Source organism: Protopterus annectens, chromosome 15.part0 (assembly GCF_019279795.1).
Source record: "Protopterus annectens isolate FY-2018-M chromosome 15.part0, PAN1.0, whole genome shotgun sequence".
In the NCBI taxonomy this organism is placed as follows: domain Eukaryota; kingdom Metazoa; phylum Chordata; order Ceratodontiformes; family Protopteridae; genus Protopterus; species Protopterus annectens.
This window is the reverse complement of record NC_056749.1, coordinates 457,638,054-457,657,350: the sequence shown is the minus strand read 5'-3', so window position 1 is coordinate 457,657,350 and position 19,297 is coordinate 457,638,054. Positions and strand designations below refer to the sequence as shown.

Here is a 19,297-nt window from a genome sequence, read left to right as displayed (position 1 = left end):
ACTTCCTAAAAACTGTAGACCAATAACTTGCCTTCCAATGATGTATAAACTATACACTGGAATTGATGCAGACAGAGTTTATAGTCATTTAGAAGAAAACTCAATCATGTCAGTAGATCAAAAGGGTACATAAGAAAGTTATATAGAACAAAGGATTATTTGTTCATAAATAAAGTCATAATGGAGAAGCTTTTGACAGCAACCCACATTCATGGATAAAATAGTGCTTACAAATGTGTGATCACCCTACATTGATCAATTACATTTTAGTGACCATGAAACAGTGGCAAACCACTTTTCAACTAAACTATGATAAAGTTCAAATTATTATCTCAGGGATACATATTCAAAGGGGGATATTCCAGGGTGAGTCTGTCACTGCTGACCTTTTATCTTGCCCTTAACCCAACTTTACAAATTAAATCATGGCTACAATTTGGATCCTAGAAAACCAGAAAGTATAAAGACTTTTCATTTTCTTTTTGGCAATGATTTAAAACCATATAGTGCATAAGATGAAGAACTGAAAGCACAACTGCAAGTGGTCAAAACTATTTTATTTATTTATTTAACATTTGTATATGTCTATCTTAGATGATATAAGAATGTCATTTGGTCTTGCTAAATGTGCAAAAGCAACCTTTAAAGCAGGAAAGCTGCAGTACCAAGAAAATATCAGTCTGGGATAGGAATGTTACATAAAAGAATTTGAGCAGGAGGGAGTGGAAAACCATTTGGGGACTGATTAAGGATCAACAATAAAACATGAACAATTGAAAATAAAACTTAGTAAGAATAAGGAATATTTTAGAGGACTAAAATTAACACTGAAAACAGCCCTGATATCTAGGAACAAAGTCCAAGCTATAAGCCCATTTATTTTCCTGTTCTAACGTATAGTTTTGTGGTGACTGACTGGCCTCAAAAGGTATTGGATCAGGTGGACAGGATAACAAGAAAAATGCTTCATTCTTATCAAATATATTTTTTTTAAAATCAGTGTATATACTAAGATTATATATTCCCCATTCTGAAGGAGGTGTTGGCCTCCTCAAAATTGATTACATGTATAGATCTGCAATTGTAGGAATGCATACATATCTGTTGACCTCACAAGATCTAATGAGGAAAACAAGTCTAAGATGACTTCCCTGATTAGTTGAGTAGAAGCATATTGGCGTCAAGTGGGAAATGAAATCAAACCAGAAGTAGATTAAAATCAAAAAGCAACTGAATATACCAAAAAAAAAAAAAAAAGAAAGAAAGAAACAATATAAGGTGAATGATCTGGTGTATAAATATATTTGCAAGTACAGAAAACTCCTGGAACAACCTCATGGTGATTAGGATCTATTGCAGGCATAGTTAAGGAGAGGTGGATTTAAATGAAAAGATAAAAGGTGTGGCCTAGAATAGTGGACTATGTACCACGTTGATTTTACAAAGTCCATTAAACATGTGAGATAAAGAGGCAAATGCAAGTTCTGTAAAACAAAATTGGAAACAGTCGCACATCTTGTTGCTGGATGTGGTACATTAATGGAAGAAGGCCTGTATACTGAAAGGCATTCTAATGTGGCAAGACTGTTGCATTGGGGATTGTGTAAACATTATAATATTAAAGTAGCTTGATAAGCATTGGAAGAATGAGTCACAAAGCATTATGGAAAATGATGACGTTTATATCTCATGGGATCACTCATTACCAACAGTTCAAAAACAGATGCAAGAAAACCAGAAACAGTAGTCCATGAAAGAAGAGAAAAGTAACATTGATCATTGTAATTATTATACTCAGTGATTACAGTGTCTTACATACAGAGTGAGACAAAGCCAAAATATTGGAATTTCTCAATTTTTTTTATATTTCAAATACATTTGAATTTACATATTTATACATATTTTAAATAACTATGTACACTATTTACATTAGCCTGACAATATAAAAGATCTTAATGTCTAAATGTATACAGTTACTTTATAAGTATGTTCAATCCATCATCAGAGTGTCTGATCAATTATTGTATAGTGTCAATCAACGATAAGACTTTTCCGCAAGAGTTGTTGATAAATGGCTTTAGAAAAATTCTTAGTTCTTTAATTTCCAGTAATGGTATAGTCTTCAGTAGGCTATAGAAGTCTTCCAAAGTTGGTATTGTTTGTATTCCATCTTCTTGTTGTACACTTCCTTGAAATTGCAAGTATAGTCCATACTAGATACATGTTTGACCTATTCAAATGAGGACCTTTGTTCACATTTAATAATACAAGAGCTTTAGTTAAATAAAATAATTCATTAAATAAAGCTTGTAGAAAGTTATTAATACTACCCCAAAATGGCTTAATTTTAACACAAAGAAAATATGGTTCCAATCTGCATTGTGAACTTGCTCACATCTCCAACATATTCTGTCTGTCTGGGGCTAAGAATGCTCTGTGCAAGCATTTCCAATTAAAAACTTTCCAGTATTGTGTAAAGGATGTATATTTTATCAATAATAAGATATTTATTTTAATATCTTCAGTTAACTGTATTGAGTGTCCCTTTGTTATATATTTCCAATATGAGGTTTTGGGTGTTGTTTTATAGTTTGTCAATATTTTGTAAAATTTTGAAATACTGTTTCCCATGTCAAAGTCATTATATATGATTTCATATATGTATTTCATAAATTTAGGTATTTCTTTAGATGAAGAATTGTTAATTATTCTACTTGAATCTTGCGAATATGACAGAATACTCTGTAAAATTAGCCAGTCCTGTTGTGGAATTTTGCATGTTGTTTTTATTTCTTGCATATCTAAAACTTTTAGTTCTTTGATACAGTGGAGGCAACAAACAAATCCTTTCTGTTCCCAGGAATTAATAATTTATATATTTTATGTGGAAAGTTCTTTGTGACTATAAATGGTGTTATAAGATCAAACCAGGCTTTTAAATCTATATTTGCATTAATAATTTTCCTAAATGAGTCAATGTAATAATTAATCATATGAGTTTTAATGGGTTTAGTTATGTTATATTGCATACTAATACATATGTGCCATGGCAAACTGTTTTTATCCATTTGAAATTTGTTTTGTAAATCAAATTCATTTATTGATATTACAGTTAGTAATTCTTTCCAATTTGTAGAGTAATTTGGACTTATCCAATTTGAGATTGTTTTAGATATTGATGCTTTTATATATGTTTCTATATCAGGAAAGTTTAATCCTCCCTGTTTCCATGGTCTGATATGATGTATTAAAGCTATTCTGTTTCTTTTGGGAAACCATAAAAATGTATTAGGCATGAATTTATTTCTTTAAGTGTATTCCTTTCTGATAACAGTTGTATTGCCAAGGCTATATATAGGCTCATAGGCAGCAAAACCATTTTTATTAACTGTAGTCCATCTTCAAATGTTAATATTATTTTGTTTCATTTTTCCACAGAGATTTTAATTGTACTGATATTACTGTAGTTTTTTTAGACTAATTCATTATTATCCTTTGCATAACTCAATTCATTGATAGTTTAAGGTAGATTCTTGCTTCCCTATGATGTGACCCCCCTTGGTCTGCAGTTCTTTTTTATTTAAAAATAAAAATTTTGATTTTGATTTACTGAAATGGAGTCCTGAAGTCATGTGAAATTTGTCAATTAATATATCTAATTCTTCTAATGTCTCTTTTGTATTAGACAATGTTAGTAATATGTCATCAGCAAAAAGCATTACTTTAGAATTGTATTGTTCATAAACATCTATTCCTTTGATTTTTATATTGTTATGAATGGAATCTGCCAATATTTCAATAGCTAGAGCAAATAGAATCAGTGACATGGGACATCTTTTAGTGCCTTTTGTTATATGCATAGATTCAGAGGTAAAAGACCCTAAATTGATATACATTAAATTATTTGTATATATATTCTAAAACCCGTGGTGGTGGTGCTGCGGTAGCATTGTTGCCTCACAGTAAGACGCTGTCTGGTTCGATTCTCAGCTAGAGCGTCTTCTGTGTGGAGACATGCATGAATGGGCATACCTTCGTTGAAGGTTGTGCATCAGGCCTGGCAAGCCGGTATGTAAAAATCAACTGTCAATCATTAGCGGACCCGAGTTCCGCTGTGGTGACCCCTAACCGGGAAAAGCTGAAAGACACAAGCAAACAATTCTTTAGGAGATGAATAAAGGATGCAGTATATTCAAATAGCATTAGGATTTTGAATAAATAGTTCCAATTTAGGGAATCAAAGGCTTTCTCTATATCTAAGCCAATTATGAGTGTTTCTTTATTTTCTTTATTAACATAATCTATAAGAGAAATTATCCTTTTAATATTGTCATGTGTATAGCTATGATATATAAATCCAGTTTGATCATTATTTATTGTTTTGGATAGTGGTATTTTCATTCTGTTAGTTAATATTGTCATAAATATCTTATAGTCATTATTTAATAATGATATAGGTCTATATGAGGTACGGATGTTAGGGGATTTGTTTTCCTTTAGGATTGGTGTGATTAAGGAATATCACCAAGAGGGTGGTATCAAAGCTTGTGACTGAATTTCTAATAGAGTTTTATGGAAGAGGGATAGCATCTTTGAAGGAAAAAGTTTATGTATTTCCATAATTATGCCAGCTATACCTGGAGCTTTATTATTTTTACCCTCTTTTATTGCATCTGTAATTTCTTTGCAGAATATGGGTGCTTGCAGATCTAGTTTTAATTTGTCTGCTTTTTTCTTATATTAGAACATTTTTTATCTCGATTTAATTGATCAATATGTATATTTTCTTTTTGGAAATGTTCCATATAGTGATATCTGTATGTCACCTATATCTGAGACATTTTTACCTTTCTTTTCATGGAAGATACTTTTAATGTTATTAGCTTTTGATTGCATTTTGATTCTTGTGGATAAGTTATGTAGATATTTGGGAGAAGTGGTCAAGGTATTAATTTTTAGTTTTTCTAAAGCTAAACTAGTTTTATGTGTTATAATTTCATTGTATTTATTGGTTAATACTTCTACGTTCTTTTTCTTTTTCATCTCCAAATGATTTTGATTTTTTTCAGCTTTTACTGACAAAAGTTTAGATTGTAGATCTAATAATTCAGAATCTCATTCTCTGATTTTTTTTTTATACCAAGTTAGGGTTTTACCATATATGTAAGCTTTTAATGAGTGCCATATCATTATTTTATTTATCTCTGTTGTGTAATTAATATCTAAGAAGAACTGTAATTCAGATAATAACCAGAGTTTGAACTCTTTAATTTTAGTTATATATGCTGGAATTCTGGAGTTAAAGATTAATGGTTTGCACCCATTTTGAAGTTTTAGTATCAATGAATTGTGGTCTGAAAAGGGGCAGGGATTGATTGAGAAATTAATGATTTTAGAGTGTAAGTCATGGGCAGCAAATATTTTATCTATTCTAGTTTGGGTACCAAATCTGTGATCTTGATGGGAAAACAACAAAGATTAGCTAGGGTCCATATTCTGTTGTTATATTTAATTATTACTAATGCCATAAGGCCTTCTTTATCTTCATACTTATAAATTTCTGGGTTAATCACATTTGTTTTCCATAAAATTGTTACTCCTTTTATCTTTGTCTTATAAGTGGATTGCACCAATATCATATACTCCTTAGGATTCCATTAGTAATTGTCATTTGTTTTGAAATGAGTTTCTTGAAGGAAGACAATTTATGCTTTGTTCAGTTTTAAATATTTCAGTAGATTCGATCTCTTGCTAGGGTTATTTAAGCCACTGGTATTTAATGATAATAAAGTTAAATCCATCTTAGGTTATTTAGACTATGTATTTTATTTTATTTATTTATTTATTGACATTTGTTAACTGGGTTTGTCCAACTAGGCTTGTGGCCCATTTTCGGTGGAGACCCAAGGAGAAAAGCTCCAGTAATACATTTTAAAACAAGTACAATTTTAAACAATATTGATATAATAGCAGTTATAGCAAAACAATTCACATATGTTGGGATACATGCATAAAGTTAAAGTTGCATTAAAAAGAAGCTAATTAACAATTTTACATTGATATAGTTCAATAGGTCAACAATGAACATTTTTTGTTTGTATAAAATTGTGCAAATGCATAGTAGACACATTGGAGAGAGAGGTGTAATGAGGTACTAAGTATGGTCCTTTTGAGGGTACATAAAGGGAAGGAAGACTAGGCAGGGTCATGGCAAGGGCAGGTTCTGGAATTGAGAAAATAAGCTTTTAGTTCATTTTTAAAGTGTGAGGGGTGGCAGATTGAACATAAGTCAATGGGAAGTTTGTTCCAAGCATGGGCAAGGGAGTGTTTGAAGAGTAGTTTGCCTACTGACCTTTTTGGGTGGTAGATATCAAGTAATTGTTGGTTAGAAGTACGGAGGGTCCGGGATGGGATGTAGTTGGAGACTAAGGAAGATAGAGATGGACAGAAGGAGGGTTTATAAAGAATAGAGTGTAGCATATGAAATTGATAAGATAGCAGAAACTGGGGAAGTTCAAGCCATTGAAGAGAGTTTAAAGAAATGCAGTGGTGTGAGTTGTACGGGGAGTTAGTAATGAATCTGGCTATTTTATGGTAAGTCTGTTGCAGTTTGTTTAGAGTGGAGGCCTGGATATTGGTAAGAACTGGGGCGGCGTATAAGAGGGAGGGGAGGAGGAGTGCCTGGCCCAGGGTAAGTCTAGATTCAGCGGTTAGGAATTTTTTGTTCCGATATAGCAGACCTAGTTTCTGGTTTGTTTTTTTTTATACATTGGAGTATGTGTAGGTTGCACTTGAGTTCATCATCGATAATGACCCCTAGGAGTTTTGTGTGGGTGTCAGGTTGGATATTTGTATTGTTAGAAGATGTAATAAAAAAGGATGTTTTGTGATGAGAAAGAGAATGGGGAAGGAAAAGTAGGAGTTTGGTCTTTTTGGGATTTAGGATCAATAGGTTGTGAGAGAGCCATTGTTCAGTGGATAGTAGGGCCTGTTGGGTCAGGGAGTGTAGTTCAGGAATGTTATTTGAGATGGATATAAGTGTGGAGTCATCGGCATACTGAATAAGGGAGGATTCTTTGCATGAGGTGTAAAGATCATTGGTGAAGATGTTAAACAAAAGGGGTCCCAAGATGGAGCCTTGGGGAACACCAGTGGAGATGGGAAGGAAAGGTGAGGAGGATGAGAGCCATTTGATAGATTGTTCCCTGCCAGATAGGTAACTATTAAACCAGGCAAGTGCAGAGGGGGATAGGTGGAGATTTGCAAGTTTGGATAGTAGTAGAGGATGAGAGACAGTATCGAAGGCTTTGGAGAGATCTAGGAAGAGACAGGAAATGAGTTTGTTGTTGTCTAGGGCCTCTGCAATGATATGATTAAAGGAGAGGAGGGCAGTGGTGGTGCTGTGGTGAGGACGAAATCCATGTTGGGTAGGGGTAAGTAAGTGGTGTGTGAGGAGGTGATTGAAAAGCTGTGAGTGAATACATTTTTCTAATATCTTGGAGAGGGGGGACAGAATGGCAATGGGTCGGTAGTTTGAGGGGTCAGTGGAGTTTCCACCTTTATGAAGAGGGATAGTGAAGTAAGATTTCCAAAGGATGGGACAGTTGATTCCAGAATAGATCAATTAATTAGTATAGATACAGGATAGGCAATTGAGTCAGCAGCAAGTTTGAGGAATGTAGGAGATAGATTGTCAGTGGAAGGAGAGCAAGGTTTTAGCTTGAGTACTAGAGATTTGATGTAAGTAATGGGAACTGGCTCAAAAGAAAACAAAGTTGTGTTAGTGGGACTTGTTTTATTGAGACTATTAAACATTTTCCTCTGATAACTATAAAGTATATGTTTGAGCTTTTAAAGGAAATTATCAATTTTATACTTTGAGTGTTTACCAGTAAAGTAATATTTTGGTCAGGCATACTAAAAATGTTTTTGTGAAATAAATTTAAATTAATAAATGTTAACAAAACTAAGATCTGGACTAGCCATGGAATGACAATCATTCCTAATCTGATGGATAAACCTAAGTCAATCAAATTATCACTCCTACCTTGACAATCCAGAACATCTGAACTCCATAAATTGAACTATCATATGGAAAATATTTGTAATACGAATAAGCAATATTTATATTATTTTTAATTGATATAGGACTACTGTAGATTAGACAGAATTCTGCTACAATATAAATGTCTTATTGTATAAGCAATTAATATTTACATGAAAGATAGATGAGAAGCAATTCAATCATAGTAAAGTAGGATGTATCATATATAGAACCCCAGTAAAAGATTATAGCACACAGTTATTTAACATATTCACCCTTATTGATGAAGTCTTTCAAAACGTATTACTTAATATAAATAGATGGTAATAATATTTATACCTCATGTTTAAAATGCAATGTATTTTACTGGACATATCAGAAGTTATATTTCATTATTTGCCAACATTTAAGTTATCACTTTGTTGCTAACTTACTTAAAGCATCAAGTTTGTTTTATGTGAACATTGATGAAAGTTAGTGCATTTGAATTATCAGTGTATCCCTGTTACCCCCATTTCCTACACATAAGGATTTTCATATTTGTCATTTCTTATTATAAAATGAGTGACATTATAGGTTAAAAACAACAAATTCACTTAATGTGATTAAGGATTACAAGTTCCCTTTCTATATTCATAAATTGCCATTTTATGGCATATACTGAAAGTTTTTAGATTTAAATGGCAACATTCTATTTTGTTTAACCAGCAAAGGTTAAACTGAGTGATTGTCAATTTAATACTATTTGTTCAGAATATGATTCTTACATTCTGTGACATTTCAAGTTCAGGCTTCTATGGTTTCTGTTGAACAACTTTGTCAGTCTGATGTCATGTATAAAACATTAATTACCTCGGTAACCGCTTAAGTATTATGTATGGTCAAGATGGGTTACAAAACCACAATTCAAGATAAAGCTATTACATTACTTGTTATGCATATTTACTTATATAAGAAAATCATCATGCTTCCCCTTGATGTTCAATGTAGTGTATGTCATTTATGACAAGTTAAGACAGTAGTGTTATTATACACAAGCCCTTGTTATTAAATCCTGTCTTTAATATCTAAATTCAGCAGACTGCTTCATCTTATATGACGATTATATATTTTATGTCTAGATTTACTAAAATCATACATTACATAACATAACATAACTATTGTGTGTGTTTTTTTGTTGGCTGTTGCTTAGTTATTTGAGAGACCACAAGCTGTAATGCTTATTGTTATTATTAGCTCCTTCCAAGCATGTTTATACAGTCCATAGTCTTTAAATTATGAGACCCTTCTAGTTTCTTATTTGTTATAAGTATATTTCCATCCTTACATACACACATATCAGTACTTCAAGCATGGGCAACAATGCCAATCCAGTTTTGCCAGAATACCATTCACTAGTTCATGTGGTGTGTTTCCAGGCTGTTCTTAAAATATCCAAACCAATATTTCTCCTGTTCCATTCAGTGGCCATTCTGCCAGTGAACCACTCAACACACCTTCCATTACCACAGATATTTCCATGAAGGAAATCTGATGACACTCTAGTACTTCCTGGCAACCCCAAACACCCCTAAAATCAGCTATCCCCGTATGCCAAACACATCCGAGCAAGCTCACCTCCCAGACCACTGGAAAGGGTACTGCACAAGCCCAAGTGCTCTTAGTCTTTCACAATAACTCAGACTTCCACTCATGTCCATCCTTAATGTGTTTGGACCAAAATACATTTTAAATATGAAATTGCGCTTATTATTCTTTTTTTTTTTTTTTTTATATCAAGAATCAACTTAATGAGCTAAACGAAGTTTTGGAAGACCATCAATATGTGTACATATGGTTTAAAACAGCCCCCTTTTATATATATATATATATATATATATATATATATATATATATATATATATATATATATATATATTTATTTATATTTTTTTTTAACTAAAAATTTCATTACTGAGAATCATCTCGGAGACTCCTCAGAGCCATTAAACATTACTGTCACTCTGTCTCCGTTACCATAGCAACCTGGGAGTGTCTGTTTCTGTTAGTGTGTCTGTGTATTTCATACCAGAGGCTCACGAGGCACCTGAAGCAAAGCTTCACTTCACTGCAACTTCAAGCCTAAATTCCCTCCCTTTCAGTGAGGCAGCAGCCAGGAAAAGAACGGAGAGCATTCAAAAATAAAATAAAAAAAAACCTTCCAACAAGCCGCCACAACAAGAGATAACACATTCTTCCAACCTTCCCACCTCTCACTCAGCAGATGTATAAACAAACTCTTCTCTGCCAAAATATCCCACATCACAGTTTTATCTACCCCCCTTCCCCTAGATCCAGACTAAAACACCAAATGTCTCTTCCTAATACACAAGCATCAGTAAACCTCGATCACAAGCCGCAACCCACAGCTTCCCAGAGACAGAAACAGCAACATACAACAGCTACCAGACACAGCTGCATCCAACAGCACTCGAAGCTATGATCTTCTTCTTCTTTCGGCTTTTCCCGGTTAGGGGTCACCACAGCTGATCACCAGTCTGCTCATGATTGGCAGTAGAGTTTTTATGGTTTCGAGTTGCCAGCCCAGCACCCAACCTTCCACGGAAGACACACACATGCATGCACTCATGCCTAGGGCCAATTCAGAATGTCCAATCCACCTACAACATGTGTTTGGGATGTGGGAGGAAACTGGAGCACCCGGAGGAAACCCACACAACCACAAGTGATATTAACTATGTTTAGACAGAATAATGACGACTAATAACGAACCTTCAGGGACCCTCTTCAAAGTGTCACTTTATGCAGTCATTTCTTATAATTTTAGCTTGTTTTCTCCATAATCCATTGTGGTGTGGCACTTCTGTTGACTATAATGGGATTTTTCACATTGCTGAACTACTCCTGCAGTGACAGTTCATTCAGGCTCATGCTTGCATAAAAATGTCCTGAAAAGTGTTCAGGTTGCAATTCTACAGCTGTTTTTAACTTTCCTATTATAACATATCATTTTATAACCAGAAATGTAATTCAGCTACACTTAAAGTTAATGAAAACACAACTAAAGATATTCATTTGAAGTTTATTCATAAAGGCAAATGTTTCAGGTTCTTATTATTTCAGTTGTACCCTTGTGGATCCACTTCCCATGTGCTGTGTTGGCAATATAGTAAATATGTAGACATACTAGCAAACCACTGTGTTAGTAAGCATACAGTTGTCTATTGCTTAAAACTTTATGTTTTTGTAATACTGTATGTCTATATACTGTGGTGGAACATTATAATCAAATTCCTTTCATTATCATTAGCACAAGTTACACAAATCCCTAATGATTTCAATTCAATAGACTTTTCTGAGAAACAAACCAGTTTGAACTAAATGCCTTCTAGACTTTTGAATTAAAAGAATAAGATTTTTTTTCTTATATGAGCTAAAGTGATAATGCTGTAGGAAAACCTCGGTCAATTTAAAGTTAAACCAAGATGATATCTCCTAAAAGAACCCAGTTGTACTTGCTTTATGGACATTGGCTAATGCTGTGCATCTCACCTTGTTGTTCTTCAAACCATCTCAAATCCATAGTGCACAAATACAGAATTACTGAAATATGAAGCAAGTCCAAGAATGCTCTGCACACAACAGTTTCCTGCATGCAGGTTAGACTTGTATACTGTAAACTCACCTTATATACACATTTTTTGTACACGTTGTATTTTTTGTTTCACAGATCTCAGTTTGCAAGAATGTATCTATTTTGTTGTTTTTCCTTCTCCATGCCTTATTTTAACATCTAAGAAAGCTATCTGCATATTAACTGAATACCTAATGCTTTTTTAAATTGTGTATTACTTGCTTTTCTGTACTGTGCATTATCTGTTTTTTTAGGTAGACTACCAACTTGCCTTTTGGCCTGGGTGGTAGCAGAAAAGGGTCTGCTGACTGTCCCATCTTCCCACTTAAAGTTAATAAATAAACAAATAAATGAATGAATAAATAAATTAATGAATGAATATAATTTATAATAATAAGTTGCTCTTATTCTAATAGTCTTTATAATGAAAGCATGAAGGGTGATTATTTCCCTGACAGATGCATTTCCACGAAAGAAACATAAGGAAAAAAGTAACCTGATATCACACCACTTATGTTTTCCCAGAAATAGCACTCTGTAAATACCTTTATCCAATTTACGTGAGGTAGGGTGGGTTTTGTACACTGTAATTTACAAGTTTTAATAAAGCCTAAAGCAGAGTCCAACTTTGGTGAACATCATCCCCCAAACCCTGCTATGGTATAAGATGCCAACACTGCCTGGGATCATATAGTCATCTGCCCTAAAAACAAGTGGCTTAAGGTGTCCTGTATAAGTTACACTATTTTACAAGATTACTGACTATGGACTGCCTTATATCTTCAATAAGCCCAGAGATCCTTCCATGCTAATTTTGTTGTGGTTTTGTTTGCAGGTGAAATTGTTACATATGAATGGCTCATTCAACAGAGGTCAGGTCCCGGACAAGGTGATTCACATTGCATTACATGGGCCTATTACTCTACAGTTCATCTTGTGAAGGTAAGACTTTTATTTCTTGACTGTATGACTTCTAGAAGAGTTGCATAAAATATTTTGGGCACAAATAAATACATTACCAGCTTAATGTCCCAAGTGGGTCTGTTTGTTTTTAGACTGTTAATGATAATAGCTTCCAATAAAGCATTATGGGATAACAATTAACTGTGGAGACAGCAGCACTTCCATGTTACAAAAGGAAAAAGTAGTGCTCATGAAGATTTCAACACAAGTTTGCTTTTTCAGTGTGTGTGTGTTTTATTTAGTATTCATGATTATAAACCAACACAAAAGAATCTACAATCTTCAGTGAAGAAAATATAACATTCTACAGTGCTTTAAAAAACGTGCACTGAATTTATTTTTGCAATTTAAAGTCCATATGTACATGCCACATGCATAACCTTTCCCAGATTTAGTAGGTTTGCATTTTAATATTGTTTTATTGCAGACCACATATCTTTGAGCAGAAATTAAGTACATGTCTGTAATTAATTGTAATAAACAGTGATATCAGATTTCAAAGGTTGGTTTGTCACTTTGCTGCTGAACAGTGAGAGCAAAGTAAGTTATTTCATGGAAAAATAAGCACACCATTTTGCTGAAGTGGCAAACGGAGATGGTAGCTTACTGCTGATATGGCTGCATAATGCATGATGCATAATTATATATTTTATGTAAGCAGCAGAATTTATCCAGTCTGCTGTGTTTACCAAAAATCATTCTTCCAAGTTTACTTTTCATCATGGTCATGACTCCTGATATTATGATTACAATAAACTTATGCACATGAGTAGGGGTGGCCGTAGGAGCCATAGCTATTCATACCGTTACAATGCTACAGTTTTGCTGATTCTTTCTTGTTCTCGGGTAAAAGGACACTGATAGCAATGTACATACAGTGCTCAGCATAAACTTCACTGTTTTAGCAAGGTGTTTACCTCACATGACTAATTCGCCTCACACTATTTTTTGACCTTTTTGGATCAGTTAAATGGTTAAAACAGTTCAAAATTTCAGAGTTTTATTTCAGATTTGTGTTTACTTGTTGCATATTTTATAAAATGTAAAAATATATAATTCATAGATCCAAACATAAAAATAATAAAACAGTCATGGAATTCTTTTTCATATTTGCAACTTTTATTTAAAATTCAGATGCAAAATACTAGAGTAACCAAATGATGATCACTTTTAACATGTAGACTTTATGAACTCTAACATGCGTTTTCAGCACAGACAGACAGAAACACAAACACACACGCACACAAACACACACGCACACAAGGACACACACACACACACACACACACACACACACACACACACATATGCACACACACTTAATAACCTCCCCTTCACAAATCCCCTCCACTTATGTTGTATGGGGGGGGGGGTTAATGAGACAATGCTAAAGACATGTGAAATTAAAGGCAATTCTGGTTGGGCATTTAAAAAATTAAGCTTATAAAGCAATCCTGTAACATGAGCAGCTCTGCTTATTGGCCAGATAATGAACTAACCAATGTATATTCTGTATGAGAACTGGGCTTACCTCTTCCCTCCACTATTGGTAGCGGAAGCTATCATTTTTTTATGGAGGTGTGTCCTATTATGTCAGTAAAAGCAACCAATAGCAGTGAACAAATTCCAAGCCAATAGGCAGGCAAAATGAGAATAGGATGCTGCCACAATTGGTGGAAAACTGTACCCTCATAAACCACAAAGTTAAGGAGAACAAAACAACCAGGAGAATAATGTACAGGAGAGCACTCCATACAAACAATGGAAAAGTGATTTCATAGAGTTAGCTTGTTTGCTCCAATGTAAAGTCTCTGTAAGAAAGCAAAGTGAATCTCAGTGACTGTAAGAGTATTTATCATGTAATGTTAACTCTCTCTTCTGAGCATCACAGGAAAATGAAGAAATGAATAAAAATAGAAGTGATTTTTGCCTAAAACCTTTCCCAGAACCTAGAATCGAAAGGCTTAGATATATTTACGCAAGTAAAGAAATAAACATAATTAAAAGAATGTTGAAATATAATTCCTACTACTATGAATTTAATCACTTGTTAAAGATAGCATTTATATTGGCCTATGAAGAGTAAGAAAATTATTTTATTAATGCAAAAGATAGACAAATATGGTACACTAGTGTGTTTATAAATAACTGCCATGAATAAAACAGCCAACCTTTATCACCCAAAGTTTAACCAGAATAAGCATGTTATCATTTTTTATTTATTTAATCTGGCCATGCCTTTTCAAGCTCATATTCATTCCCAATTCTTCTCATAAGTAACATTAATTTTAAGAAGAAAAAAGTTTTACTTGTAATATGTGGCATTGTAAAGACAACTTAAATAATAAATAATATAGCACAAACATATACTGTACCTATATACAGTTTGGCTTTCAGTCATGATTTTACAACAAAATCAAATAATTTATAAAAAAAAAAAAAAAAAAGCCACGGGCACACATGAAACATATGAGTTAATTCACATAATTATTTAGTTTCATTAATTCACTGAATTATTTAATTTCATTAGTTTATATAACACTGTTCAATGGCCTTGGACAAGTCAAAGAACACTGACTCAGTAAAATGAGGGTCAGAATATCATTTCTCTTGCGTAAGTACAGCTTTACTTGAGATCAGTTAAATTTGTAGTTAATCTAAGAGTATGTAATAACGGACTATCACAGAAAGAAATATGACCATAATGCCTGGCAACAAAACCAGATGGTTACCAAGAAAAACTTTCTGAAAAAAAAAAAACAAAATGTAAAAGCTTAATCAATATTTAAATGATTCTTCAGCACCAAAAAATCAATCAAGTTTTACTAAAAGTATTAACAGACAAGAAAAAAAGTAACATCTACAAATCAAAGAACAAGAGAAAGAGGAAGAAATGCATAAAAACCCAAATAAAAGAAAGAGTATAATAAATAATTCTAATGTGGTGACAAGATGAGACAGTCATCATTAAATAAGTTGCATCAGGCCATAAAGACTAGTCATTAACTGTAGTCTTCATGTTAAAAACATATTACTACTATATTATAACAGAAGTAATATAAAAGTTAAAATATGACTTAAGAAATACCTTAATATGATCATTAAAGAAGATTTATGTATAAGGCAATAGTGTGTATAGTATTTAATATTTAGAGATAAACCAGTCACAATTTATATAAAATATAGTCATTTATAAATATCATTACATATATATATATATATTTAAACCAAGATATGTGCTAAATTCATATACTTATTTTTTATTTTTATTTATAATTTATTGACCAGGTTAAGTCCCACTATCCTACTGGCCTCTTTTCAGGGGAGACCTGAGGTGGTATTAATTATTACTAAGGGAAATGTGTTAAGGGCATCAGGGGGAACTTCCGCTACTCTCTGTGATCTTTAACATCCAACTCAGTCAGATGGAACACTAGTTTAATATCTAATCTGAAGGAGTGCAGTGTCAGCAAGTGATCTACCTGGTAAGGGAATAGAAATCCTTCTTCAGCAAAGATGACTGTGCTACCCGCTGTGCCTCTGACAGTGCACTATGAACAATAAACTATATTCTAAGTACTGCATGAAGAAATGATGACTGTGCTAGAAACTGTATTACAACTAAGTGAATCCTTTTCCTGTAAGAAACAAATATAATATCTATGAAATTCTGAGGTCACAAAACAGTGCAGAATGATGAAAACTTCACTGCCATTGAAGGTATATTAGTGACTGCCTCTAGATCTATTTACCTTCACTGAAACTACAATCAATGACTTGACAAGAACCCCTCTCCTTCATTTTATTATTCCCTTTCCAACATACAATCCTTAAGCAAGAATTGATAACTTTACTAAATGACTTGGCAGGAAATGCACTGAACAAACTATGTTAGCTTAAATTTAAAGTGGTTTCAGTGCTTCTGTAAAAGGAGTTGTTCATGGAGGTAATCATCTTTAAGAGTACTGCTGGTATGTATATTCAATTTTATTTATGCTATGTGAATTTGTGGGTGTATGTTTGCAAAAGATGAAAAAGCACCTCCTTAACTAACAATGTAGAGAGAACTGTATTTCCTCAATACCACATGTAAAAGGGAAACCTAATGTATTAGTCCCTCCAGATTCCTATGGCCTGGCAATTCTTCCCATTTTTCCCTAATTTTGGCTTCATCAAAGATCTGCAGTTGAATACTGTCAAATCAACCCCTAGTCTTACTCTTCACTTCAGACTCTGTTGTCAGCCCTCCTTAATTTTTCCAATCTTCCTGTTATTTCCACTCATCTCTAATAATTTATTCACCTTTGGTACATTTATAATTTTATCTCTAGTTATTCCTACCCTTAAAATTTCCTGGAGTTTTAATTCTCTTCCTTCCTATTTAATTCCTGTACTTGAACAAAACCGGGTATACCACCACACTAATTTGATAGTCCATGAGCTGCGTGCCCCTTCAGATATATGCTGTAGACCATATAATATCATCATCTGAATGTTAAATATCCTCCCTGCAAAGGTGTTCCCTGTTGTCCCCCACTTTCCTATTGGTAACAAAAGCAGTGCCAGGAAATTCTAGTACACCATTTTCTCATGACTAATATACCTTCAGACTTAAGTATTTATTTCCACTCCTCCATATGATCATATCTTCCTCATTTTGTCCTTAACCTGCACAACTCCCAGCTGGACTCTTTTTCTTTCCAGACTGCTTCTCAGCATCTTTCCAGACATTGAAGAAATCCTTAACTATTTATCTGATATCAATATACATTCATCTGCAAAGTGAACAAAATGTCCTCATGTCTCTCTCATCCTTTTATAGTGCCTATACAACTCTGTGCTATTAATTACATATCTTGCATTAACAAATTAGGGGGCTTTGGACAACTCTCCTTTTTCCAGCTATACTCCCCTCATCAGAAAGGAAATTTCTATTATTTTTCTCTTGCATCCATTCTGAGAGATATAATTCTCTTATTGTATTATTCATTCTCAATCACCTCTTTCCAAAATCTCATCAAAAAAGGCTTTCTAAATATGGAAGAAAATGATGCACTATTTCTGATATTTTCATATAGTGGCTTCCTCTATAGAACTTTCTAATAGTTAGCATCATTGTCCTGCAATTGTATATTTCACAAATCCTGACTTACCCTCCTTTACCAAATTTGGAATTAAGCATTTAAGTTTGTTAGTTAAAACCATGCTTAGTATTTTAGCATCAGGATTTATCAAGGATATTGACCTGCATGTGTATGGTTAAGTACTACTCTGGTTCTTCTTTGCTGTGGTTACTGACCTGAGATTTAGAAATGACAATGAAAGGATTTTGCTTTACTTACCACAATGTAAATTTCCTTAACTCCTTCAACATTATGCATTACAAATGCATGTAAAACTCATTAGGCAATTCATTGTTTCCCTTTCCTCTTTTTATACCCCTGATCACTTTCATAATTTCTCCAAGTTCTATTTGCCTTTCAGACCACTGCTGTTTTCATCTGCATTCTTTCCTTGGCTGTGCTGTTTTCATCTGCATTCTTTCCTTGGCTGTGCTATTCATCCTACATTTCCCTCTGGTCACTCTTTCTTCTACCACCTTGGTCATGAATGTAAATAGCACCCTAAAAAAATATCCATTGGTTCTTTCTCCCCTCCTTTTTATTTATGTATTTATTTAATATGTTTGGGGTAGAGCACTGACCAAAACTGACCAATTTCAGTGTCATCTGCAGACTACAAAGACAAATTATATGTAGTGAGAGATGGCAAACTAGAATGGAAGTTCTGTGAAATACAGTTGTTAGATAACAAACACTAAAACCCTGTAATGTTTATTGCCTAATAATAGTATTTCCAGTTGTAATCTACATTATTTACAATCAATCATGATAAATATCATTTAGAAACTGAGGTGCGTATGGGTTTATCCATAAGTGTTCAAAACATTCGTATATGACCTACTATTTTCCAAAAGTTGATTATTGAAAAACAGAGAGTTAAAAGCCCTCAAAAACCAAGGAGGAAAAGGTGCCAAAAAATGCCACAACCAAACCCAAATAGACAGCACCCAAGAGGTCTATAAAATTCAAAGCTCGAGTGGTTGATACAACACAAATTTATTGAAATCTTAACAGTATCACTTGTTTTCATCCGCACAAGCAGGACTTCATCAGATACAACAAACCATTCCATACTCATCACTAATTTATACCCCCCCATTTTTAGAATCAGTCAACTAACATCTTTATTAGATAATTAAAAACAATTAAACCAAAAACAAATCCCAAAAAAGCTACCCCTCTCATTCATCTGTAAAATTTTCTATTACAAATAAATCTTAAAAACCTTGTCATAAATCTAAACATATTGAACAATTAATAAAAATTAGGAACATTATATTCTACTAACAGACCAGTGGAGTAGTTCCCTGAATGAATAAGCCAATATTACCATCTACTTGCTATACCATAAAAGGCAAGTAGTGAAAGAAAAAGTAAACATTTCTTAAAATATGAATCTACAACTTAACCTTAAACAGATCATCTATAAATCTATGTTCTGCTGTAAAACATTGCCATTAAAGACTTTATGGATTTCTGTAATTATAACATCCTTTAATTCTAAATTTTTGAGGGTTAAAGCTTAGCTGCCCT

At 33.4% G+C, this 19,297-nt stretch overlaps 1 protein-coding gene across 2 annotated transcripts in view; it reads left to right on the top strand.

Annotated features, from left to right (window-relative positions):
• The window catches only part of HEPH (hephaestin), a 995,050-nt gene that overhangs the window by 681,104 nt on the left and 294,649 nt on the right, over positions 1–19,297 (top strand). For both annotated transcript variants that reach the window (XM_044057195.1, XM_044057196.1), the window contains exon 16: positions 12,514–12,620. In XM_044057195.1, the coding sequence (XP_043913130.1) occupies positions 12,514–12,620 (107 nt within the window). The remainder of the gene's footprint in view (positions 1–12,513; positions 12,621–19,297) is intronic.